Genomic DNA, 27,093 nt, shown 5'->3' with positions numbered 1-27,093 from the left:
ATATTTAAAAAAAAATAAAAAAAAAATAAAAAAATCCAATTTTAGTCAATTTTCACGCCACCCTTTTGACAGCAGATCAAAAAAAAAAAAAAAATTCCACTTCTTGAGTCTGTATTGTACTTTTTGTAGCTTATTTCTGCCAATTCTTTACATAACCAGAGCTAGGTTGATGAAAGCTAAGTGCATTTCTATCATATATTTAAAAAAAAAATTTGGAAAAAAAATAAATAAAAAAAAAAAAATTGTAAAAAAAAAAAAAAAAAAAAAAAATTAAAAATTAAAAATTCAAATTGTTGTATTTGTTTTAGTAAATTTTGACGCCACCCCTGTGACAGCAGATAAAAAAAAAAAAAAATCCGCAACTTGAGTCTGTGTTGTACTTTTTGTCCCCCCCCCCCTTTTGTCCCCCCGGTTTCGTGGATCAGTGTTTAATTGTTCAGCGTGTATATTTAAACGCCTCTCACGTTTGGGTAGCTGCGCGCAATCAGCGGTGCGTTTGTGTTTAATGAAAGAAGCACTCTTGTGAACCACAGCGTGGAAAGGCTGATGATATAAGAATTACTGTTCTGTGTAGGCATCGCCGTTAGATCCACCTAAAAAAAAAAATAATATATATATATAGGCATCTCCTTGACATTTCAATACATGTGTAGGCAGATAACCCAGCTAATTACATAGGGTAAGTCATTATTCTCCAACAGTCCATCCCTGGGATGCAAGAATTAGGTAGAACATTCTTTGTCTCTGATGGAACACCAGCCTGGTTCTAGGCAGAAGATGCCTCCTCCTGTCCACAAGCATCAGCTCATACAATTCAAGAGAGAGTGTTTAACCCCTTACCTTCTTCCAGCATGTGGTTTTGTTTAGTTTTTTTTCCTTAAGAAAGGGGGTTTACATATAGTATGACATAGTAGGGTAAGGATGATCTGATATTCCATGGGATTCCAGAAGACAATCCTTCAAAGACAACCCGTGGCTCTGCAGGTCTTCACAAGTCTCCGGCAAACTTCATTCTCAAGAAGAAAACTTCTCTTGCCTCCTTCCATTGTCCTCAGGAATCAAAGAGCACAGCATTTATATCTCAGTCCCCATGCCTGGTAGTTTCCCTGGTAGACCACCGCTGGGTTATGGAATAGTTTGTTAGATCACTAGCCATCCTCCTTGATCCTGAATCAATGAGCTCCAGAATGAATGAAGACTACATGGTCGCATTCTAGACTTCCAAGTTTCATTGTACTCTAGGATAATCCTTCATTGCCTGAAGAACCTACCACCCCGAGGTTCCTCAAACCATCTTGGATCTAGCCTTCAAAAGTGGACATCTCCTGCTCATCTATGGATGTCTACATCCAGAAAGCTGCATCTCCTTTTCTTTCAGGATCTGTCCTATGAAACTAAGCTCCACTGTTCCCTATCTGAGCTCATCTCTCTCATCTCTCCCTGTTTTCAGCAAGACTATATTGAGAGGAGTCTCTGCAATCACGTGGGAGGAGAGAAGGAGAGAGAGAGAGAGGGGGGGGGTTCTCTGCAGTTTTCTGTTTGTTGAGTCTCAGACACACATACAGTGCTGAAGAGAGCTGCAAGTCAATGCATTTTCCCCTGTCTAAGCAAGAGAAAATTAATACACCCTGCAAACAATATCTGACCAGGATCTACTTTGCTTGTCCACTCATTGCTTGCCTCACTGGGAGACAATTTTCATCTTTCATCCTTCTGTACCACCAACAAAATCCATGCTGATGTTCTGTTACAAAGGTGGGAAATGGAAGTATTGATGCTCTGCATTTTTTCCTGGATATTTCAGTGCATTTCTGTGCAGGCGGACTCCATCATCCACATTGGTAAGGAAAGACACCAGATCTATGAACATTTTGATCATCTGGGATAAAAAAAAAAAAGAGAAAGGAGAGAAAGGGTAGGGTTGTTGACAGCCCTTGCAGGGTTGCAATACAATGCTTTCAATTCCTGCTTCAATATGTTGCAACAATGTATCACTGTGTGTTGATGTTTAAAGTTACATAGTCAGAGGCTGTTGCTGAATTCAGTTGGGTTGAAGACCATAAGAGGTTGAAGCCCACAGAGCTTGCTCTCTAGTTTAATAAGGAGGGAGGTTGGGGGGGGGTGGGGGTCTGCTTTTGGGATGGGTGCAAACTTCTTTGCTTGCAATGGAGACTTTAAAAAGACAGAGTTGGATACAGTAACATCTGGCTAAGAGCTAGGATCAAGTTTGAAGGCTAGAAGAAGCCGAGAAGGAGGTGTATGGGATGTCCAGTTCCCTAAAATACTGGATTTTTAGTATTTTCTGTATTTTTAATAATAGCTATTTAAGTGGCAGAGGCAGAAGGAACTTTTGTTTCATCTCAGCTGCTTGTTCAGAGCCTTGGAGGAGATCAGTATGAAACACAGCTTGATCTATACATTGAGTTTTGCCCTAGACATGTTGAAGGTATAGTATTATTATTGGGGATATGGAGCTGGACTGCATGTCTGTTGCTTGCTAAAGGGGAAGGATGAAAGATCTCTAGGAGCTGGAGGATTGCAACAGCATCTTGACAGCAGAAAAAAAAAGAAAGATTACAACAGATTATATCTATCCAAAGATTGATAACCAGAGGCAGATGAAGGGAGATCCACCAGCTTAAGCCTAGACTTAGACAACTGAGACAAGCAAGGTAACAAGGTGATATTAATGTAAAATAAAAGCAGATGGCATACCTAATCTGTATGGAGAAGCATCAGCACACAGACACAGATAGGAGCATGTGTTCAGCTCATAGAAATGGCTGAAAGGTGATATTTGTGGATGCTGGAGATCTTCTTTGGAACCCAGTAGACATTCCATGTCCTCAAAACCACAAGAAGGTGTAGTGAGCCAGCTAAAGTAGACAGCATTGCGGATCTATTAAATTAGACAGGGACAACTTCATAAGCATTTTATATCTGATGGCCCTGGAATTACCTTTTTTTTTCCATAAACCCCCCCATCCACCCCAAACCACCACCACCACCACCACCTCTCCTCCTCACCATACTAGAATACATTGATTCATGGTAGCATTGATGGCTTTCAGGGTTATTTAGCCTGTTACAGAGCAGTGATTTTTACAGCATACTAATAGAGAGGATTTGGCACTCACTTCCAGGGGGATGTTGGGATAGATTGGCTGCACTATTGCCAAAAATATGTCCTTGTACCTTCCCCCTATGAACATTACCACCTATGGAATGGCTAGGAAGGAATGGGGACCCAGTTGGTACCATAGAATAAATGATTATCATAAGCTAAATTCTGTTTATGAATATATATATATATATATAAATAAAAATAATAATAAATATATATAAATATATAAATAATAATAATAAATATATATAAATATATATAAATAATAATAAAAATAATAATAAATATATATATAAATAATAATAAAAATAATAATAAATATATATAAATAATAATAAAAATAATCATAAAAACATATATATAAATAATAATAAAAATATTAATAAATATATATATATAAATACTCTATTAACCTCTGACTGTCCCCATCACTGTGCGATTGACTAATGTAGACTTTTTGAACTGCGCCAGGCCATACAATAAAACACCTGTCCCCAAGGAGTCATTAACTAACCATTAATAAAGTGAAATAACTGGACAACTACATTGTATTAAAGTAATCTATTGAATTTTTTATTTTATTTTTGTGAATTGCATGAATATTAGCCAGAATGAATATTTACATATACAACCTATATATATATATATATATATATATTTAAAATGACATTAAAATAAGTGTTAGAATTCAGTGGAAGTAAGTCCATAAGGTCATAATCAAACGTGTGAGATTCAGGATTACAATAGACTTTTTTTTTTAATTTAGAAATGCTGAAAAAAATATTTATTTCATTATTTATGTTTTTTTTATGTATTTTTTTTTTAAATGTAAACATAATGAAAACTTATCATTATTAATATTTGATTTATATTTTTTAAAAATCATTTAACAAAAATATTATTTTTATTATTTATTATATTTTTTTTATTGAAAACCATTTTTATTTCAAAAATACCACATCAACTAAAAATAATATTTATCATATATATATTATATATATATATTATTTTTTTTCAGTATTCTAGATAGATATATGGCATGGATTTCTAAAACTAAGTTAACCCGTTAAGTCCTGGGTAGAACTGTCAGTTTGTAATACACAGACTGCTTAGGGGAAATGGTCAAATTCAGTTATTTGTAAGAATAAGCACGTGATTTTTTAAATTTTTTGGGGGGGAGATCAGCCTCCAATGGTCCGTTAATTAATGTGAGAACTAATTTCAGGATTCTGAAATATAATATATATATATATATATATATTAACCCTTTACTGGATCAGGGGTTATGTAAATATATGAATAAAAATAATAATAATAATTATATACAAAGAAATAATAATAATAATAATAAAATATGAAAAAATACTGCTTCCGGGGGGGGGGGGTGTTACACCCGTATGTGTTATCCTTTAAGCACACTTATTGTGTCTTTCCAACAGGTGCAATCTTTGAAGAAAATGCAGCCAAGGACGATGAAGTATTCCAGCTGGCTGTCTCGGATTTAAGTCTCAATGACGACATATTACAAAGTGAAAAAATTACATACTCCATCAAGTTTATAGAAGCCAACAACCCATTCCAAGCGGTCCAAGAAGGTAAGCCGGGGCGTATTAACCCCTTAATGGCTGTCCTTAAACCCCATTCATAACAATGCATTGTGAGCCCCAAAAGGTGTTGTCGTGAAGGGTTATTCCCCTCCTAGGTTAAAGAATGCGAAGGGGGAAAAAACAAACTTTTGATATTTTTCCAGGGTATTTCTATACAGGCATTCTAATTCTATTGCCGTGGAAACCGGATAGAATGTCCGTGATCGATTTGCGTCACATTTAAGAATTGGTCCGATCTATGCTCAACGGTGTGTTGAGAAATGTTGAATTTCTGTATGAACGATTCCACGTGGACCATTTTTTTTAGCCGTGGCCGGCTGATTCGCTGACGCCCGCACACAGCTGCAGTTTGAGTCTGAAAGCGCTGCTTAGTAGAAAGGGGCTTGATTCACAAAGCAGGCATTGTATTCGAGGTCTGGCGGTCGAAACTTTTGTTCCACCGAAGGTGGGCGCTGTTTTACAACAAAAGGCTCAGCAGCGTCTAATATGACGGAGATTTCTTTCCCCCATTCCAGTCCTTTGATTTTGCTTTGGCTGCGGCCGTACGGCTCTGAAGGGGCTGGATCGGCATGATGGGAGTTGGAGGGACCCGGGCAGAATTTAACCGTTGAATGCTTTCGGGGAGGAAAAGAAAAATGAAACGGTGTTAAGCAGTGATCTTTTGTGCGTGTTTTATCGGTTGGAGCCGCTGTGACACATTTAGCACATGATGCATTAATCAATCACGGGGGGCTATAAAATTGATTATCTTTTTATGCCTGGTTATTGGAAACTCGCGAGTTGAGCAAATAGAAAATGATAAATTACGGGGGGGGAAATCTCTCATTGTTCGGAGGAAGTGCTTTGCAAGCTTTTTTTTTTTTTTTTTTTCCTCCCCACCACTCACCAAAAAAAATAAAAAATAAAGAGTGGGAACTGGTTCAAGGTCACTTAAAATACTGCGTTTAGTAGAGCCGGCGCCAAATGCCAAGTCAGCGTTTCCTGCTGCAGAGAAAGCAGGTGGGAAATGTCATTGAGCTGGTAGTTAAAGGGTTAATTGTACTCGCTGTAAGGAGACGCCAGTATGTTACGATCTTGGTTGGGGAGAGAGAGAGAAGAAAATGTGGGAATCCATAGTTTTGGGGGACATCGGTGTCTGGCTCTGGCTTGTCATCCAAATGATTTTAACCCTTTGGTTACCAGAGGCTGTAAACCCATTGCAGGCTGGTTTATAGTCAGGGGGTTAAAAGAGCCCTTAAGCCGGATACTCGGGCGTCAATGCTGTGCTGCGGTCTATGACAAAATTTGCTTCAGCTGAACCGTGAACAAGCAATCCCCGTGACAGCTTGTAGCTATTATTCGAACAATAATGGTTCTGGGCCTTATTCGCTAAGGGGTGATGTTGAATGATCAGTTTAAGGAGCACACGCACGTGGCTTCTAATAAACGTATGTGTATACCCCTTTAACATCGTTAAGGGTTAACTATTGAAGGTGCCGTTCCACTCCAGACAAACAGTAATAGCGCTCCTATTACCTATTGATTTATATATCGCCATCATATTCCGCAGCGCTGCACTCTCTAGTAGGTTAATCTTCAGCAGATCCGTCATTGTCTTTCTTCCTCTGAAGGTTTAATCGCAAACAAGCGTTTTACAAGCCGAGTTACTATGGCGACAGCCAACCAGTGCCTTCTCTCCGGTCACATGACAATTAAGCGTTCCCGGCAAAAAATGATAAAACCAGGCAAATTTTACGCGAGTAAAAAAGTATTCCTGGGCAGAGTAGGGGGAACAGCTCATCTAGCCGGCCCATGATGCAGACTGGCTAAGCATCATGGGAATTGTAGTCCACAGCAAATGAGTGTCAGATGGTGACCGTTCCCGAAGTTAAAAAATATCTATCTATATATATATAAAAAAGGTATATTGAACTGATTTCGCATTGAGAAAGCCGCATGTGTGCTTTCTTATTGCCAAATAAATAATTAAAGGGCCAGCGCGCTTGCCCCATCTGTAGTATGTAGTTATTGGGAAGGTGTCCTAATTATCATGAATAATGTACAATAGTAGCAATAAGTGTTGTAAACAAAGTGGGAAAATCACAGAAGATGCAGCATTTAAGTTGTTGCCATGGGAAGCCAGACTTTTTTATTTTTTTTTTAATTTTATTTAAATGTGTAAATACGGTAATTTGTGGTCTTTTTACATAAACCTCTGCCGCTTCTGCTGGGAGGCTGCTCCACTCATCTACCACCCTCTAAGTAAAGTAATAATGTTAGCACTATGTTTTTTTAATATTTGTTTTTGTCTTTAAAGCTGTTGTTCCACTTACTCACACTTACTTTCTCACACCTTTACAACTAAATGCAACATTAGAAGCACCGTTCCGGGAACACTTAATTGTCATGTGACACTAAAAGCAGGCACTGATTGGCTGTTGCCATAGAAACCGGGGGGGGCATTTTAAATGTTTCTGTGTTGTTGTTTTTTTATGTGATGGAAGAATAAAATGACAGATCCGCTAAGATTTCTTCGCTTAATTCCTGTTTTGTCAGTGGGACAGCAGCTTTAACCGTAGGCAGCAGATGATTTTTTTTTGGCCATAGCTGATCCATTGAAAATTTTCTGGATGACTATATAATTGTACCCCTGCTTTTTTATATCAATTGCCCCTCCTACTTTATTCAGCCCCTCCCACATCGTACAGACCTTACGCCTGGCAATGTATGCCATTCAGCAAAAGAGAAGTTCAGACCGACTCGGCCCCCCATCTAGTCTGCCTGTGTTACCCAGAGACTCAGACCTTAATCAGTCGTTGGTCTCGTCTTAGATTCAGGAGCCGTATGCCTATCCCATGTGTGTTTACATCCCCTCGCTGTATTACCCTCTACCACCTCTGCTGGGAGGCTGCTCCACTTATCTCTCACCCTCTCATTCAAGTAAAACTTCCTTACATCACATCTAAGCCTCTGCCCCTAGAGTGATTTCCATTTTCACCTTCAGGTCTAGAGAAGCAGTAGATTGTGGGCCGATCCTCGTACCATTTCAGTTCATAAAGTCCCTCGGGGGCTGTAGTTGGAGTCCATACCTTGTATTGGGCCGACACAGGAAGACACGTGAAGACACTAGCGTTGTGCACAAGAACCAAAAACGTTTTGGGCGAATTAGTTTTGTTTCATGCAGTTTCGGTTCGGAAGGCTTTTTTTTATTTGGAAACAAAATTTGTTGTCACTCCCTGTCATTCACTCACCTCGCTCGTGTTCGCTTTCCCTCAATGTCTCCCCACCTTCCCCAACAACCTCTTCTCTGTCTCCTCTTCCTTTTCTTCTCGTCATTCTTGTTTTTATCCACTTCATGGTCTTCTCTGCTTTTTGTTCTTCTCCTCTTCTTGTTGTTCTTCTCCTCTTCTTCTGCTACTTGTTCTTCTCCTCTTCTTGTTCTCTGTTTCTTGTTCTTCTCTTCTTCATCTTCACCTCTTCTTTTCTGCTTCTTGTTCTTCTCCATCTCCTCTGGTTTTTGTCTTTTTCTTCCCCTTCTTCACTGCTACTTGTTCTTCTCCGCTTCTTCTTCTCCTCCTCTTCTCGTTCTTCTTCTCCTCTTCTTCTTTGCTACTTGTTCTTCTCCGCTTCTTGTTCTTCTCCTCTTCTTCTTCTTCTTCTCTTCCTCTTGTTGTCCTTTTCATATTCTTCTTCTTCTTCTTTGCTCTTTGTTCTTCTCCTCTTCTTATTCTTCTCCATTTCTTGTTCTTCTTCTACTCTTGTTGTTCTTCTTCTTCTTTGATCCTTGTTCTTCTCTTCTTGTTCTTCTTCTCCTCTTCTTCTTTGCTCCTTATTCTTCTCCTCTTCTTGTTCTTCTTCTCCTCTTCTTCTTTGCTCCTTATTCTTCTCCTCTTCTCGTTCTTCTTCTCCTCTTCTTCTTTGCTACTTGTTCTTCTCCTCCTCTTGTTGTTGTTTGTCTTCTTCTCTGCTTCTTGTTTTTCCTTTTCTTGTTCTTCTTCTTTGCTCCTTGTTCTTCTCCTTTGCTCCTTGTTCTTCTCCTCTTCTTCTTTGCTTCTTGTTCTTCTCCTCTTCTTGTTGTGAGAGTGAGCGAGAGCTTGCGAGAGACAGAGTGAAAAAAAACCTCCAAAACAGAAAATTCGGAGCCTCGATTTTGTTTGTTTCTTTGGGGCCCCTCCTCGTTTTTCAATCATTCCAACGAAATGAAGAATCCCACGTGTCTAGGCCTCAAGATAGTCCATCAAGCGACGGGACTGTTGGGAGTTATGAAATAGCGCATCACACAAGCTAACTTTTTTGCCATCTGCCGTTTAACTTCAGCATTTTGCCGTAGAGCCGACACGTTAAAATAAAAATTAATGACTGCAGTTTGGGGAGGAGTCGGGAAACTTATCCGGTGTCATAAGACTAATGAAGATAAAGGAAATGTCTCTTCGGAATCTCATCATACCGCAGTGTGAGTGATTACCTCCAGATAGGACATGCGCGTCATCCACTCTTTGACCTTTTTTTATATTAAAAAGTCATTGCGGTGTCTGCAGTAACTTAGCCGCTCCGTTAATCGAATGCGCGGCCGTCTCTTTTTCAGCTTTTAAAACCCACGTAGTAAAATATTATTTGGAATTTATAATATCAAGAACGGCTCCAGCGAGTAACGACTGGTTCGTTCCACGTCGATTTGTTGAGAGCTACTTGCTGAGAGGGTGGTAGATAAGTGGAACAGCCTCCCAGTAGAAGTGGTAGAGCTGGATCAAACGTACAGATAGGTGCTGCACAATTTCCTTCCTGAACATCCATATTTTATTTAATGTCAAGGGGCTGCCTAAAAAAGAGAGAGATTTGGACCGAGTTGGCCCCGCCCCTTCCTTTAAAGGTGGCGGCACTGGGGTATGACATCATAGAGCAAGGACAGCGGCACGGAGGGGGGCGGCCCTGGGTTAGGCTGGAGGCAAATACACCACTAAGGTGCATCTGGGCATCATCAATATGCTATGACCCCTGAGCCCTGCCATTTCTCCATTTAACCCCTCGTGCGCCATTTCAATCCAACACTTTCCATCCGTTTTTTTTTTTTTTTTTTTTTGTTTTGGAGAGTCTAGAAGAGTCTTCTAATCTTAAATCGCTTTCAGATCATTTTATCGTGGATCATTTGTATTTTTTCTTTCTGGACAATCAATAAGATGAAACTTCACCCACTTTAATATCCTGCTTTTCCAAATCTTGACTTCCTATCGGCTCTGCATGAGCACGCGGATATCTCACGGCCCCCGAAGCTGGCAGACATATAAACACGTGGGACACAAATCCGGGCTCTTCGAGGAGAGTAATGAGTAAATGCGGTGGTGGTGGTGGTGGTGGGGGGTGTATGGGGGTTGAGTGCATCACCAGCACAGATTATCGACACGCTTAAGCCTTCCCACAAAGCCTTTTACAGTCTGCCGCTGCCGTCATGCTAACCATCGTTCCCGTGTTAAACACCCAACGTCCGCACCGCAAACCCGACCACGTCTGTTCTCTTGGACAGGGGAGCTGTAGTCCGTAAACTGATGATACCGGGCGATGGAGTCCCAAAAAAACTCTACGATCCTTCCTGATATTCCTCTTCCGCCTTCGAAAGCTGCAGTTCCACCTACAAAAATAATTTTTCCTGCTCTACAGTCTTCAACCCTGTCCTTGGTCTCGTCTTTAGGAGCCACATGCCTATCCCCTCACTGCATTAACCTCTACCAGAGGTTGTTCCACTTATCCACCACCCCTTCAACATTGGAAAGCAGCTTACCCTGTTCAAATGAACACTTTTACAACTAAATTCAGCAGAAATAATTGTTTAAACGTGTAAGAATTTGTATTGTTTGTCGTTTTTGCCGGGAACACTTAATTGTCATGTGACGCAAATGCAGGCACTGATAGGTTGTTGTCCGAAGAACTGAAAAATAGCTCCTTAAAAGTTTCTGTGTTTTTTATGTGATGAACGTATGGATAAGACAGAGAACACAAGGATAATGGATTGATTGGATAATGCTGGCTCTGCCACAGACTGCCACCCATGTTGTTGGCAGTCTGTTGTTGATGTTGAGTGCTGGGATGGAGGACTATAACAGAGGGTTAAGGTAAAAGATGGGGAGAAAAGGGGAGAGATAGTAAGAAAACAGAGAGATAAAGAGAATGAGGAAGAGATAATGAGACGAGAGCTGGGGCGAGGTAGAGAGAACTGGGAGATAATGAGAAAGAGGAGTGATGTGGAGAAAGGGGAGTGACAGTGAGAAAGAGGGGATATAGTGAGAAAATGGAGAGATAAAGAGAATAGATGAGCGTTAATGAGGAGAGAGCTAGGGGAGAGATAGAGAGAAGTGGGAGATAATGAGAAAGAGGAGAGATGGAGAGAAAGGGGAGAGATAGCGGCAGCAGCACATGGTTTCCACGAAGCCACCAAACACCTTGCACCCCTCCCATTTAAGTATATTTATATACATTTAGATTGAACGGGATGGGTGCAAGCTGTCTGATGGCTTCTCAGATGGAGCCCGTGTGCGGTGGCCACTGCTCTTTTCTTCCTTAAGATCTGAAAAAAGAAGTATTAAACATATTATATATATATCTTGCCAAAATAAACTGTAACTGCCAAGCTGTGTGATGTATGTAAGTGTGTGTATGCATGTATGTATGTGTGTGTGGATGTGTTTGAGTATGTGTGTGTATATGTATGTGTGTATCTGTGTGTGAGTATGGGTGTTTGCGTATAAGTGAGTGTAAGTATGTATGTGTGTGTGAGTATGTATGTGTGTTTGCGTGTGAGTGTGTATGTATGTATGTGTGTGTGAGTATGTGTGTTTGCATTTAAGTAAGTGTGAGTATGTATGTGTGTGAGTATGTATGTATGTGTGTGTGAGTAAGTATGTGTGTTTGCGTGTGAGTGTGTATGTATGTATGTGTGTGTGAGTATGTATGTGTATATGTGTGTGAGTATGTGTGTTTGCATATAAGTGAGTGTGAGTATGTATGTGTGTGAGTATGTATGTGTATAAGTATGTATGTATGTGTGTGTGTGTGAGTATGTGTGTTTGCGTGTGAGTGTGTATGTATATATGTGTGTGTGAGTTTGTATGTGTATATGTGTGTGAGTATGTGTGTTTACGTATAAGTGAGTGTGAGTATGTATGTGTGTGAGTATGTATGTGTATAAGTATGTATGTATGTGTGTGTGTGTGAGTAAGTATGTGTGTTTGCGTGTGAGTGTGTATGTATATATGTGTGTGTGAGTTTGTATGTGTATATGTGTGTGAGTATGTGTGTTTACGTATAAGTGAGTGTGAGTATGTATGTGTGTGAGTATGTATGTGTATAAGTATGTATGTATGTGTGTGTGTGTGTGTGTGAGTAAGTATGTGTGTTTGCGTGTGAGTGCGTATGTATGTATGTGTGTGTGAGTATGTATGTGTATATGTGTGTGAGTATGTGTGTTTGCATGTAAGTGAGTGTGAGCATATGCTTGTTTGTGTGAGTTTTTGTTTCTGATAGGTAAAAACAACACCGCAGCACACCTGGGGTCGGCAGCAACATGCAGCGTTGGAACTTTGAGGCCTGCCGCTTGGTTTCATGCAGAAAACTGGACATTCGGGCCCAAAAACCAGTCGCCGCCCCTGAGCTGTAGGTAGTTGTAACGAGTTCATGTACTTACGCCGCAACGGCGGTGGTCGGCCTGTGATAATAGTCGAGGTTTTCTGTTTTTATCCCTTTTTTTAACGAGTAACTGTAGATATCTAAACCCCACAGCCGAGGGAAATCCCGCTCCTACCAGCTGCGCCTGGGATCACACCCTCGGCTGGTAACTACACATTTCCTCACAGCGCGTGCTGTTGTTAAAAGCGATTGCCCAGTGGGGCGAAGCAATTTCACAAAGTACCCCCTAAAGTCTTCCTCGATGAAAGCGGGAGTTATGTGGGATTGGCACCGGGGGAGGGGGGGCGGCTGCGTGATCGTGAAAGCCGTCTGTCAGTCTGATCTGTGATTAAGTAACAATTACGCCGCGCGGAACGTATAAATAACCGCTCTATGTTTACATTATCAGGACGCCCTCTAATCTTTTTACCTCGGCGAATAAGATGGCTGACGGCCGAGAAATCAGAATCAACAGCTGGAAAAAATATAATTTACCGTATTTACGGCACTGGCCCCGGCAATCTGTAATAACCCCCAGCTCTGTATACAGTAACTACCCCCCAGTGATGTACACAGTAATGACCCCCTAATTAACTCCCTTTATCTGCAGGCCTGCAGGCGCCGTCGCTGTCAGTCATGTGATATATTGAGTGGCTTTCCCGGCTCAAACACCACACTGAGCTGATGCTTTACGGCAATGCTAATGAAGTCCCTCCCTCCATAGACTTTCATTAGTCAGAGAGTCCGGCCGTGTGATTAAGACAGAGAGCGTCCGTGGTTTCCCACAGGCAGTATGATAAGGAGTCCGGATGTTTATCTAGCAGATTTGGCTAAAATAACAGAACTCCGACACTTACAGATGGCTAATATGCAGCTAAACCAACTAAAAAACGATATTTTGGAATTATTTAATCCGATGTTAGTGATTAAATAAATATTAACGAAAACAAGCAAGCTGTTTTTTTTTTTTGGGAAGGGGGGGTTTAAATAGATAACCGTAGTGAAGAGAGCTATAGGGGGTTAATCTTTGTGCCCTACACACTTCAGAGGTTGGTTACCATAACTACGGAGTGGAAGCTCCTTTATAAGGCTAAACGGAGCTAAAGTGTAACCCTTTCATTGCCAGGGGCCCACTGACGAAATGTTTGTGAACGGGTACAACATCCGCCTCTGATCCCCTCCTGTTAGTAGACATAAAATACTATAATATTCGGTAATATGATGGATTACCATAACTTTGGAGAATGTTAAAAAAAAAAACTTTTTATATTTTATATATATATATATATATATATATATATATATATATATAAAATATAAAATTTATATATATATATAATATATATATAAAAAATAATATACTTATCAAAATAATTTTTTTAAAGTTTTTATATTATCTATATATAAAATATAAAATTTATCTATTAAAAAAAATTATATATAAAATAATATACTTAATACTTAATATACTTATCAAAATCATTTAAAAAAAGTTTTTATATTATATATATAAAATGTGTATATATATATATATATATAAAAATATATATATATAAAAATATATATATATATAAAATAATATACTTTATTTTGATAAGTATATTTACTCTCTCTCTCTCTCTCTCTCTCTCTCTATATATATATATATATATATTACATAACATACAGCATAATTATATATATATATAAATATTTTTTCGAAATAGTATTTATATAAATATAAAAATCCGAATTATTTTATTTTTATGTATTTTTTTATTATTATAAAAACCTAAATCTACGCTGTGTTCAGCTGACTATTGCTGTATAATTTCATGCACTATATATTTTGTAATCTTTTATTTTAATCTTCTTCTTCTTTTTTTTTTTTTTTCGCATTAGGATTATCTGTGATTTAATTCTTTTCCAATGAATCCTTTTGTCCGCTGGTAACAATAGAGTTAAAATAACTCCGAGGTCCAAATCCTTTTCCATTCCAACTAACTGAGCAATATGTCAGCTTCACGGTGACCTCACCGACATATCCATTCTTGGTTTTCTTGATATTTCAAGTTGTTTTTTTTTTTTACTTTTATTTTTTATTTTTTTTATGTTTTTTATTTTTTTTTTAACGGCTCAATCCAAGAGGTATAATGTAAAAGATATCTTGTTTCGATCAATAAGAGGGTGAGAATGATAGAAATCAACCGTCCGTAACCGGTACATTTCTTACTATTGTGCTGTGGTTATTGGGCCACAGATGTTAGTTCCGCAGAGAGAGAGAGAGAGAAGTCTTCATACGAAATCCCGGTTTCACCACTAAAAAAAAAATAAAAAAATAAAAAAAAATATATACATATAAAAAAAAAAAAAAAAAAAAAATATTTGGCAACTGGTGGATACCGCTAGGTATTTTGGAAGAAATATGCAAATTCAGGTACATGTTTTTTGAAAACTAATTTCATAGTTGGTAGAATACGGAGCTTCTACGGCGTAAAAGCGGAACATATCAATATTCTGGACTCTCCACATTGTTATTTAGTAATTAATGGCCACCGCGTTGGAACAACATTGCTCTAAGTGCTGTGAAGTGATTATGTCTAGCCTTAGATTCAGGAGCCATATGCCTATCCCATGCATGCTTAACCTCTACCACTTCTGCTGGGAGGCTGTTCCATTATCTACCACCCTCTTTGTAAAATAAAGTTTTTATGGACAGATTATTATTATTATTTTTTTTAATGGTTCCTCTTGAATTCAGCTCTGATTCCCCGGGTCAGTTTTTTCTTTCTCCGGGCAGGGGAGAGGTGTTTGGCCACGCCCACTCCCCTCCCACTTCCCCTCCTCCTAACCCACCCCTTCACAAAGCCCCACCCCTTCACAAAACCCTTCTGCCGGAAAAAGGGAGAGCTGCGGGTAACCTGCGGGCATGAAGCTCCAATGACTCGGGGAAGGGTATTGGACTCAAGAAGTCCTTGATGTGTAGGAACTGAAGCTGCCCCTCGTGCTTTTGTTTTCTTACTGCTTTTCGGCCCTCGATGACTTAAAAGTAAAGAGGATTTAAGGATAAAATTGCTCTGAAAACCTACATCATTCTGGATCCAAACATGGAAGTTCTTTGAATGTCTTCTCTTATCGAGGACTAGATTTCTCCTCGTTGGCTTGAAGGATGTAACCAAAAACGAATGCCATATGACTATACTGTATGTATTTATATATATAATCATTTGGATCTAATGTAAGGAAGTTATACGCCGCTGAGAGGATTGTAGATCAGTGGAACAGCCTCGGAGCAGAGGTGGTAGAGGTTAAAACAGTGAGGCAATAACAACATACATGGGACAGACATACGGCTCCTGAATCAGAGACGAGACCAACGACTGATTAAGGTTTGGGTCTTTACAGCAGGAGAACATATATTTTATGGAAGCTCAACAGAACAACAAGGCGTAAAAGAAGAATCTTTCGAGTTTCTTACAGTAAAGCTTCTGACCCAATTAAGGCTCGGCTTTCTTTTTCATTTTTCAGAGCTCCCTTGGTAGTAGATTGCATCGGTTTAACCTCCGAAACTCTCCCATAACCTACTGCTGGCCCCTCTTTAATATTATGAGTCGAATGCGAGGTTCTGCGAGGTGTTACGGGATTTTTTTTTCTTTTCCGCTCCTTTCGTGGCACGATCTTCAGCATTTCTTTCGATGGTTACGGATCGCTCGGCAGATGCTGCGTAAATATCAAATCCCAAATAAATTCCCTCTTCATTACCGTCTGTGACAGCCCCAGACACGTTCTTATTTAATTTGTCAGGGCTGCATGTTTGAGGAGAAGATCTCCAATTTATTAGCGGCCACGTCTCCTGCTCTTGAAAGGGTGCTCAACAAACCCCGCTAACAACCTGATGGAGCAAACCAAAATTCTGGTCCCCCTCCCCCATAATTTTGTAATTATGGAGGAAATGAAGAAGTAGTCAACGTCGGACCTTTTCTAACGTTCATTATGGGTGTTCTGAGCTTCACATGCCGGGAGGGCTATTATTGAGACAAATTAGTAGTTGTTTTAGCAACTGCATGTAATAGAAACATAAAAAGATAGCATTTGATGGCAGATGAGACTCATTCCGCCATTCGGTCCAATCCTTGGTCAGGTCTTAGGTTCAGGAGCCAAGTGCCTACATCAAGCATGGCTTACGCTTCCTCCTACTGAAGATATTCCGCTTGCTTGCAGGTTGTCCTTGGGCAACTGGTTTTTCCAATGGGGTCTGCTCAGGTTTCCAGAGAACCTAATGGCAAGATGTATCCATAGTCAGATACTTCATATGTCTAGGTGAGAGAACAAATCTGGTGAAGATGATGCCTTTACCAGGTAACTAAATGACAACAGATTGCAAGCCAACTTAAGGCACACTACACTATACATATCTTAACCAAGTTTATTCGTCTTCTTCTCAGGGCTACCACAGTAGACTTCTATAACTATATCATATACAGCGGCATCTTCTGACCAAGGCCAACTAGATGTTTCAAGGTGGCAGCAACATACCTGGACAGGTGGCACTACTGAGAGACCCAGTGGCCTACTGCACCATGGTCTCTCGGCACAGCCTCTGTAATCGAACTTACTCTCCACCACGTAACGAGATATGACATCATATCCTGGTGCTCAACATAGAGAACGGAGGGCAAATATGAAAATGGTGGTGGGCGGATGGGTTTGGCCAATTATAGGAATTGTATTGAAGGATTAGCTGAGAAGATCATAAAAAGCACAGGATAGAACTACATTTTAGCTCCTTTTTTCTATATGCCGCAGCTTTCAAACCTTAGCTTACTCTCCATCACAATGGCGGCTGTTATGCAGAATTGTGCGTTGTGTTATCATGGATTTTAACCCAAAAAGATAAGTGGTCTCCTTGTCAAAGCAACTCAAAATAGACTGAGAGCACTACATATACAGCGTGACCTATGCTAGCCGTAATGTTAAGGTGTTTAGCAATATCCAATAAGAAACCTGCTTTAATATGTATCCCTTGACCATTATATTTGGGAGAAGCTGCAGCTCCAGAGCTGAACCACCCCCTTTGCTACACTATCTGACTACAAGAAGAATTACCACAGTTCTTAAAGGTGCCGTTCCAATGATACACAACAATAACAACACTCTGTAGTGTGTTACCCACATTAACATTGGTGGATTTGTTATACTATTCTTTCCTCTGAAGCTGAAGTTTCTACGGCAACAACCTATCAGTGCCTGATTGTCAGCCACATGACAATTAAGTGTGCCTGGCAAAAAAAATACTGAAAAAAGAATTTGACCGCAAAGTCGATAGGTTTTCTTATTTTTTTTTTAAGCAATGGAATTATAAGATTTCGTGGTTGTTGCGCTGTGATTGGTGCTTGGGTTGATCTGTATTCATGACTTCATCGAAAAGCCTGCCAAAAAGCAGTCTTGATTTCCCAGTCTGTGGTCTCGTCTCCCCGCAGATCTCATTACCTGTTGTATCTGAAATACGAGCTTTTTTGATTCTTCTTCTTTGAGGAAGGCGCGTGTCTAAAATAACGGGAAGGGCCGAGATAGCGTTGCCGACACACAAGAGAGATGGATAGCTTCTTCATTGCTGGAGTAAACTTGGGGGGGGGGATTGTTGAGGTCATCGTTTTTTAAGGGTAACTAAATTAGTTAAGTAAAACTAGAAAACTTAATGGGGAGGAATAATCCGGCTAGTCCCGAGAACAGGAAGTTAAGATTGCTGCTCTCACCGTAGACACATAAGCATACCTGGGAACGCTCGGAGTGAACCAATGCTTTGACGGTTCTCCGCGCCATGGAGCTCAATCAACGGGTTGCAGGGGCGACGTTTAGGCACCTCCCACCTTATTCCCCCTCCCGCTTCCATACAAATGTTGGCTAGCCACACCCACTTAGACAGCTAGCCACACCCCTCTCGTAGCTAACGGGAAGCTCTCTCTTGGCCACCACTCTGAAGCTGAGGGCCACCAGGTGGCTCTTCCGGTAGGAGGTCCCACCGGAGCCAGATCCTGGCTCCCCAAACCAAGACGTCCTGGTTTGGACACCTGAGGTGAGGTACACTGTATTTGGTGACATGTATATGAAAGAGTTAAAACGGGAACAATAAATTCAGCACACTGAGGCATTTAGAATGTCACGGGCATGATGACAGAGCATCCATTTCGGTAACTATTTTCTCAAGGTGAACTTTCTTTTTTCTTCCTCCGAAGTGGTGAGAAGTTGAGAAGGTCCATTGGCATGCAGCTGCGGGCTGCAGCTTCTTCTAAGCGTCTGAGAACTAATGCTGATTAAAACACGGGACTAAAGAGCGGTTCTCGCATACAAACGGGCATGTTTCCGAAGGAACGTTTCGGTACCAAACGTTCTACCGGCATCTCGCCGTCCTCCGGAATTAGACACGCACACAAAGAAGACAAACCAACAATCATCGGCTTCTGTCTTTCTATATTTTTTTGGCCCGTTTACCAAAATTCAGCATTATTAAAATAGCAGTAACTCGACAGAAAGGATACTAAAGACTGGACGCAGCCTTGTTGTCTGCATGGTCTGAAGGATTGGTGAAGACCTGAATGGACATTTTTCGCGTGGTCTACAAATTGGTGGTGGGTGAAAACCTTTATCTATGTCTGAAAATGGTGGAAACTTTCATTTCCAAGCCTCTTCATACCTTGGAATTGGATAGGAGACATGAAGCTCTCCCTCTTTTGGGGGAGTGGCTTTGTGAGAGGCAGGGCTAGGTATGACTGGGTTGGGCTACGCTCTTAAATGGGTGTGGTATAGGTGGGGGACTGGGTGGTGGTGACCAAACACCACTACCTCGCCTTCAGAGAAAAGTGACCAGGAGACCCCGGAAAAACAGTGCTTCACCCGTAGACTCCAGAGACTTCCCGGGCTTGCTAATTTTGCACAAAATATTTCAGGAGGAACCTAACCATCTCCTGGGCCGTTCATATCAGTGATGATTGGTGTTCTCCAAAAAGGGGCAAAATTCTGTGATATTCCTATGAACCAAATCTCCTGTTTGTACTACAACTAGACAGGGGAGCCCTTTAATTTGTCCTAAATTAGCAATGATAACCCCTTCCAACCCTAAGCTCTAGGTCCCAAAAGAGTGAAGATGCATCCTTGAGGGCTACAATCCTGGTAGGGCTTCAAAATGTTTATTAAGCGCATGTATGCAAATTGTAGCCATTATATAATGCATGCCTAAGAACTCCCAAAAAGTCTAACTGCTCAGAGCTCTACTTCTCCTGGGGTTGAGAATAGGTCGGACCTGGGCAGGGAGCTCTTAGCATGTCCACATAAACACAGACACAGCCACTGGTTTCCTCCACCACAATTTGTGGTGTCCGTCACCCTGCCAGCTCTCTCCACAGGTGGATTGCACTGCCCACCACTGAAGGAGCAGGGCTGGTTGGGGAGATCATAATTCTCCCACTAACTGTCCCAAAATAAATAGAGAGCGAGGTCTCACGAAGCGCGCAGGCTATTGATGTTGAGCTCAGCACTCTAGCTGCTCTTTCACAACAGGAATTATGGAAGGTAACAGATGGGGAGAGAGGGTAGAGATAGATCGTGAGAAAGGGGAGATATGGTAGGGAAACTGGGGATAAAGAGAAAAGTATATGGGAGAGATAATAGGGAGAAGAAATGGATAGACAGAGAGAAGGGGAAGATGGCGAGAAAAATGAGAGATGGAAAGAAAGGGGAGAGATAATGAGAAAGATGAAAAATGGGGGAGAGATAACGAGAAAGGAGAGTGATAATGAAGAAAGGGAGCGATAGGGAGAACTAATGAGGAGGAGACATGGCAATAAAGGGGAGACATAAAGAAGTAAGATACAGATAACGAGGAGGGGAGACAGATTAAGAAGAGATATAAAGAGGAAAGGGATAGATGAGATAAACCAAAAGAGATATAATGAGAGATAAGGAGAAAGATGGGAAGAAAGGGGAGAGATAGTGAGAAGTGGGAGAGATAAAGAGAAAAAATATTGTTTGATTTTATTTATTTGAATGACTTTGGGGGTGACATATGTAGGTGGGGGGGGGCATTTCACCCTTGGGCCGGCCCTGGCTCTCGGGTAGAAAACCTGCTTGAACATTGAGGGTGAAAACAAAATCGTGTAGCTGTCCGCGATAAATAAAAGATGAAGCCTGCACAGTACGACGCACGATGTTTATCAGCTGGTGGTTCTCCGAGACATCAGTTAGAATCTCCGTTTATTAAATGTCGGATCCTTCTTCCCGGCGACCTCACGGTAACATGATTACACCCGCTACACATTTGCTTTTTAATCTTATCCGAGTGGCGTTGATCGGCATGACATCATCTTCAGCTGGCAGTCTGGTACTTTTATGGGATCTGCACGGGGGGGGGTGAAAATTGGTCTTATTGCCATAGCGACAGATGGAAAACTTAAATGAGGATCAGAGACGTAGTAACCTTGGGTGTTGTCCTAGGCCTGAAACCAGGGCAGCTCCCTCAACTACCCCCCCTCCAGGGCCGCCATCTTTATTGCTGATCGACAGGATATGACATCATATCCTTGAACCTTAAAGCAGTCCGTAGTGGAAATGGACCAGTTTGTAAGTAGTCCGGATTGCCCAAGATGGATGGTGGGACTGCCGACCCCCTGGACCTGGAGCCCCAGGTCAGAATACATCGCTGATCAGAAGGACTATAGCACTGGTTGCTATAGTGATAAAACTACTTTCACGCTCAAATCATCCCATAATTCCTTTAAATCTCTTCTATTGGGTGCCTTCTGCTCCCAGCTCAGCTGCAGCTTCCCTGGAGTTTCTAGGGATCCAAAACTAATGAATTATTGTGAATTCATGATTCAGCTCAAGAGATCAAGGGTTAATATGATGCTGCCTAAGACCTCGAATGTCTTTCTTACAACAGTGCTGTGGCATAATAATAATAATAATGATAATAATAATGATAATAATAATGATAATATTTTCTTCTGTGTTTGCCTTTTTTTAAATAATAATAATACTGCAAGTAGGAGTTGCTCCCTGCCCATTTCCTTCCCACTAAATGCTCTCTAGGACTAGCCACACCCCTAGGCATAGCTAGCCCCCCCTCTTCATAAAGCCACTCCCTCTCGGAACTTACCATTTGGTTCCTCACTGTATTAAAGACGCTGTTCCACTTGGACAAATGTCACTGTAGTATCATAAACACGCAAACCTTGATCTTTAAGATGCTTTTCTCAGTTTCTATGGCAATAGCCAGTGTCTGCTTTTGTGTCACGTGACCATTAAGAGTTCCCTGCAAAAAAATATGAACGCGTCAAATTTTACAGGATTAAAGAGCTTTTTCTGGGGGGGGGGCATTCAGCGTTACTAGAAGTTTCTTACGCTGCAATTAGTTACGGTGTCACATTCAGCAGAGTAAGTGGGACAGCAGCTTTAAATCAATATTCATTTATCCGTAGGCTAATTTAAATGATGCATGTGCACTGAGCTGGCACGCCGAATGCCGGCTGGGGTAGACAAAGTGGCCGATGAACACCAGCGGCTTGTGGGGGCAACTCAAAGGGGGTAATTCCGTCACTCATGATGCCCATTGGCCAATACTTTTATCTCATATGTCAAACACTCCAATAGCTACAAAACCTCTTCCAGAAACACCACGACTTACCATGAATAATGCATAGATTGTTGTTGTTGTTGTTCTAACATTTAGAGGAAATAATTAAATAGTAATAAAGAATGCCCGCTTGAATAAGAGACTTATGTGCCCGCCAAGTTAAGCGTTCAGAAGATATACCAGATATTAAGCCGTGTTTCCGTGATACCTGATTGTATTAGAACAGTTCATTTACATGACATCGGCTGCTTGTCACAAGTCACTAGTCAATTTTAGACACGATAACCTACTCAAGATCAGCCAGGCACTTTACATAATTAAAAAAAAAATAGAACCGAATATGAATAATGAATATTTTAAGTTGATTACCCACAGGCTTATGCAAATAAAATTTTCATCCATAGAGACTGTAAAAATTTGAACGCTGCTCTCGGTAAAATGAAATAAAGAGTGCAGATATAAAAAGAATTATTTTTTTTTAAAAAAAAAGAAGAAAGAAAAACAATTGGAAATAAAAATGCAATTTTTTTATAATTTTTTAATAATTTTTTTAAATTAAATTAAAAATTATAAATTATATTTAATATATAAAATATAATTTTTTAAAGATTTTTTTGTATATATTATTTTTTTTATATATATATATTATTTTTACGCACTAGAGAAGCTAGCGGTCCCTCTAGAAGCGGGCGATGAGCTGCTGGCAGGACATCGCGTCCTCTGTAGTCTGTGTCGAGTGAATTAAAAGCGTCGCACCTGGCTCTCTGGTGCGGAGTCATTGTGTGCGCGGGCAGAGTCCGCCTCTCCCCCTCAATCTCTGGCGTGTAGTTAATCTCTTTCATATTGTTGGTAATCCTCAACGCATTATGATGTTTCTCACTATTTGGATGACATTGCCTCAAAAATGGGTCACTACTGCTCTGAAATCCACAATCACGGTGAAAAACTTCATTATTGGATGTAGAAATGGGAATACAACACTAAAAAAATATATATATAAATAATATTTTTTTATATATATATATATATATTCTATATAAATAAAATATAATAATAATAATAATAATAATATATATTTATTTATATTATTTTTAATATATTTTATCCTGCTAATTTACGTTATATACTACAAAACTACAAAAAATAATAATAATGAGAATTTAAAAGGACTGGTCATTTAAGTGATGACGGCTGAAATGACCGTTTTAATGTTTATGGAATTAGCACCATGTTACCCATTTTGTGCATACTGCTGTTAACCTTTTGAATGCCAGTGGCGTGCTATCCAAATAGTTAAGTGTAATCAAAGCCATGGTGGATACGTTGGTAATAATAATAAAAAAATGTTTAACATTTTCTGTTTCTACAGTAAAAAAAAAAAAAAAAGCATTAAGTATACCTGCCAACAGTCCCGGGACAGTCCCGTTGAATACCATTTTGATGAAAAACATCTATCTGAGGCATAAATTGTTGGCGCTATATAACTAAAAGATAATAATGATAATAATTATAATAAATATTGGGGATTCCGTCACACTATACGACTGGATATCGCTCAGCCGGCACCCCAAATTTAGCGAGTCCTGTCTAATTTTCCGTGGCTGTATTACTTACCAAGGAGATTTTTTTCCCCGTATGATTCCAAGAACAATACACGAAGAACGGCATCCATAAAAAAAAAAAAGCCGGCATTATCTAATAATAACTTAGAGCGCTGGAGAGGTGTTTGATTGATTAAGGAAGTCATTTCCACCTCTTATTAGTGGTGTCGTTGATGAAATCTGACACAAGGAGTCTAAAGGAGTAACCAAGACCGACACAGCCTTTTGACGCGTGAACTGCGAGTTCCGACTCGGCCGCCATGTAATTAACTGACCTCCGGAAATCTCAAACACAACCCCTGGTCTGTGTTTCAGGCTGACCGGGGACAAGGCTTTGTTGCTTATGGGGTATTTAGTCAAATGTTCTTCACCAAGCATGTTGATACCTACCCCTGCTAACCCCTCCGACCCGGCGCAGCCCTCCATAGTGTTAATGGACCCAGTTGGAAAGATCATTGAATAAGTAGTGGCATTCCTGTTGCCCCCCGGGACCACAACGTCACGTGGCAATTAAGTGTTCAGACAAATAATGTGAATTTTTTTTTTATTAATTATTGCTGGGAAATACAAAAAAAATACATGCATTTAGTTACAAAAGTGTTAAATTCAGCAGAATAGCTTCTTTAAATGTGTTTTTTTTAAAAAATAAAAAAATTAAAATTAATAACTTATTTCGCCGGGGGGGTGGGGGGTGGGGGGTAGAATATCAGATGAATAATATTAAATATTATTTTTGATTTATTTAAATTGAAATATAAAATTATATTTAATATTATTTATCTATTAAATATAATTTTATAAAACAAAAATCCTGTAATTTTTAAAATAATAATAATAAAAATAATAAAAAATCCTGAAAAGTAATTTTCAAGTGACAGGCCTACTTCAAATATTTAGTATGCCGGCTTCTTCACATTTCTGATTATTAAGTTTATTAACTCTGATGTAATTTAGCGGAGTATTCTTTATTTAATTAAGAGAACAAAGAGCGAGCTCTAATTCAAATTATACGCTGTTCGTAAATCAGTAATCGAATCATATTTTGTCTTCGTTACATCGTTACCAGACGCCGTACCTTTTCTGAATTTTTTTTTTGCTTTTTTTTTCTTTTGTCTGGTATTGTCTTTTTTTTTTGTCCTGGGAAATAATAATCATTATTAGCTTAGCAATTAAATGTACAATTTTTATTATTATTTTTTATTTTTTTGGAGGACAGGACAGATTTTCTGAATGTTACTGAATTGTATTTGTTTTTAGCTGAAGGATATGGGGGCGGCGGCAAATGAGGATAATTTTGCATTGTAAATAATTACGTGTTAGGTGACTATTTTTAATCTTTTTTTTATAAATTCTCCGTATGTTCATGAATATTCTTCAGGTTTAGGATTGGCCATCGGGCACACTGGACGGAGATCAGTTTCTTCTTTCTTCAGGCAGGGTAACAGTGTGTGTGGCCCCGCCCACTCTCTGTCCATTCCCCACCTACAAAAAGCTTTCTGTATCTAGCCATGCCCCTACCCGAGGCTACTGGGAAGACTTCGGGGTAGAGTACCCTGGGCAGTTCCCCAGGTATCTACATAAACCAATGCTCTTTCAATCCCTAGTGACATATCTGTATCGGCAAGCCATTTATGAACATGACGCGCTTTTTCAAATTTTTTTGTGATTTTCCGAAAATCCTGTAGTCAATAAAGCTTTTTATTCTTAAAGTACGATAGAGTCCGTTTTACACGGACTCCAATGTATTTTACTGCATAGAAATCGGTGCAGGCATTCTTTGGCTATTCCAGTCAGAAAATGAAGCCTCCGTTTCATTTAACCCCACCCCCCGACTGCCTCCTCTAAAAGCAGGAAGCATTCATCAGTACAAATCTTGCACGTGCTCAGTAGCGATCCCATTGAAGCAATAGACGCCACCTCCTATAGAAGATCACTTAGCTGGTCAGGAGAGATCCCCAACCAGCCCGTGCTCCCCGCTGCTCGCAAAAAGCAGGACAGTGGGACACTGCCCCAAAATAGGGACTGCCGCTGGAAAACCGGGACTGTTGGGAGGTATGAAAGAGCCGCTGTTTTTCTTTTTAAAAAATTTCATTGGCTTATGGAACGTTCCCAGCATTTAGCCTCTCAGTGTAGAAGGCGCTTGCTTAGTTGAGAAGGTGAATTGAGTAATACCTTGGACAATCACGCTTCTGTTCTTAGGAGAAAATTGCATCGGGAACGGAGGAAAACGGAGTCGGAGGGATAAACGGCACGAATAGTTAGTTTCCGCTGTTAAATTTTTACGGTTATATAAAAGAGAAAATTACCATATACTAAAATTTGATTTCGGATTCTTTTAAAGAAGGCATTTAGCACTGGAAAGGTACCCACTCGCGGAGCTTAAGGCGTGTAAGCGGAATATTTATGGCTCCCTAAACTTACATCTCTAGCTATTTGCGGCAAATGATTCCGTTTGGATAATAACAAGAAAACTTTACTTTTTTTTACAAAAATGCTCAATATTAGGAACACTTTAGGTGTGATTTTTTTTCCATTTTTCATACTTTTTTGGTACTTTGCATATCAAAGCTGCAATTTACCACTTTTGTATTAAAAATGTCGCATTAGAAAAATAATTCCTGGTACCCTTCCCAGAAATCATTCTTCAATCAGCAAAAATGTTGCCTTATTCACAGTTTTGTTCGGGAACACTTAATTGTCATGTGAAACAAATGTAGGCACCGATTGGCTGTTGCTTTTTTTAATGCTATTAAAACATAATAGAAAAAAATAAAATGTCAGATCCAGGCCCAGAATGGCCAACTGGCACATTGGGCAAATGCCCGGTGGGCCACTGGCTAACAACACCCCATACTGATTTGCCACTGGAGCTGCTGCAGTGTGGACAGCCAATTGGATATGTCCGGCCGCAAGCTATGTACCCAGCCGGCGGCCACGCTTACCTGCCAGGCTGACTCCTACATACGAGCAGGACCCTCACAAGCCCACCATTCTTTGAACTTTGTGTGAAAGTGCGGTAAGGCTAGCTGGCAAGTTCTTGAACCTGGTCCTCAAATCCTGTTGTATCTGCATGAGTTAATGTATATTTGTACCTTTACTACCACATTGGCGTACATGTATGTCCTAAAAAGCTGTGGCAAGATGCCCGTTACGACGTACCAGTACACCCTGTCCTTAATTCAGCAGCAGGACTACTACACGGGAAATCAGGCTGCCTATTGGCAGCAGAAGCCTTCCCGTCGACCAATCGTTTGTAACAGCGCTTAGTACGATCACTGATACGCCGTTATAAAAGGAATGCCTGATCGCACGATCAGGCATTCCCTTCCGTCACTGATAACGCCCAATGGAAGATCAATGGAGGCCAGGATAGACCCAGTAGGGTCTCAAAGGAATGCCCTATTTTTTTATAATGAGTGTGAGTTCATCAAACACAGAAAAGGGGAATCTTAGTTAGGCCCACATATGGTAAAAATGGCAAAAACTGACGGGGTTAAATCACACCGCGCCGCGGAATAT

The 27,093-nt window shown here is 40.2% G+C and overlaps 1 protein-coding gene across 2 annotated transcripts in view; it reads left to right on the top strand.

The window, feature by feature from the left end:
• Positions 1-1,519: 1,519 nt before the first annotated feature.
• The window catches only part of GRID1 (glutamate ionotropic receptor delta type subunit 1), a 319,319-nt gene continuing 293,745 nt past the window's right edge, over positions 1,520-27,093 (top strand). The window contains exons 1-2 of one of the 2 annotated variants that reach the window (XM_053450620.1): positions 1,520-1,841; positions 4,564-4,719. In XM_053450620.1, the coding sequence (XP_053306595.1) occupies positions 1,763-1,841; positions 4,564-4,719 (235 nt within the window). In that variant the 5' untranslated portion in view covers positions 1,520-1,762. The remainder of the gene's footprint in view (positions 1,842-4,563; positions 4,720-27,093) is intronic. The other variant, XM_053450619.1, reaches the window with a different exon arrangement.

This window comes from Spea bombifrons, chromosome 11, assembly GCF_027358695.1.
Source record: "Spea bombifrons isolate aSpeBom1 chromosome 11, aSpeBom1.2.pri, whole genome shotgun sequence".
In the NCBI taxonomy this organism is placed as follows: domain Eukaryota; kingdom Metazoa; phylum Chordata; class Amphibia; order Anura; family Pelobatidae; genus Spea; species Spea bombifrons.
The sequence above is the reverse complement of the archived record's forward strand: the minus strand, read 5'-3'. Positions and strand labels throughout refer to the sequence as shown.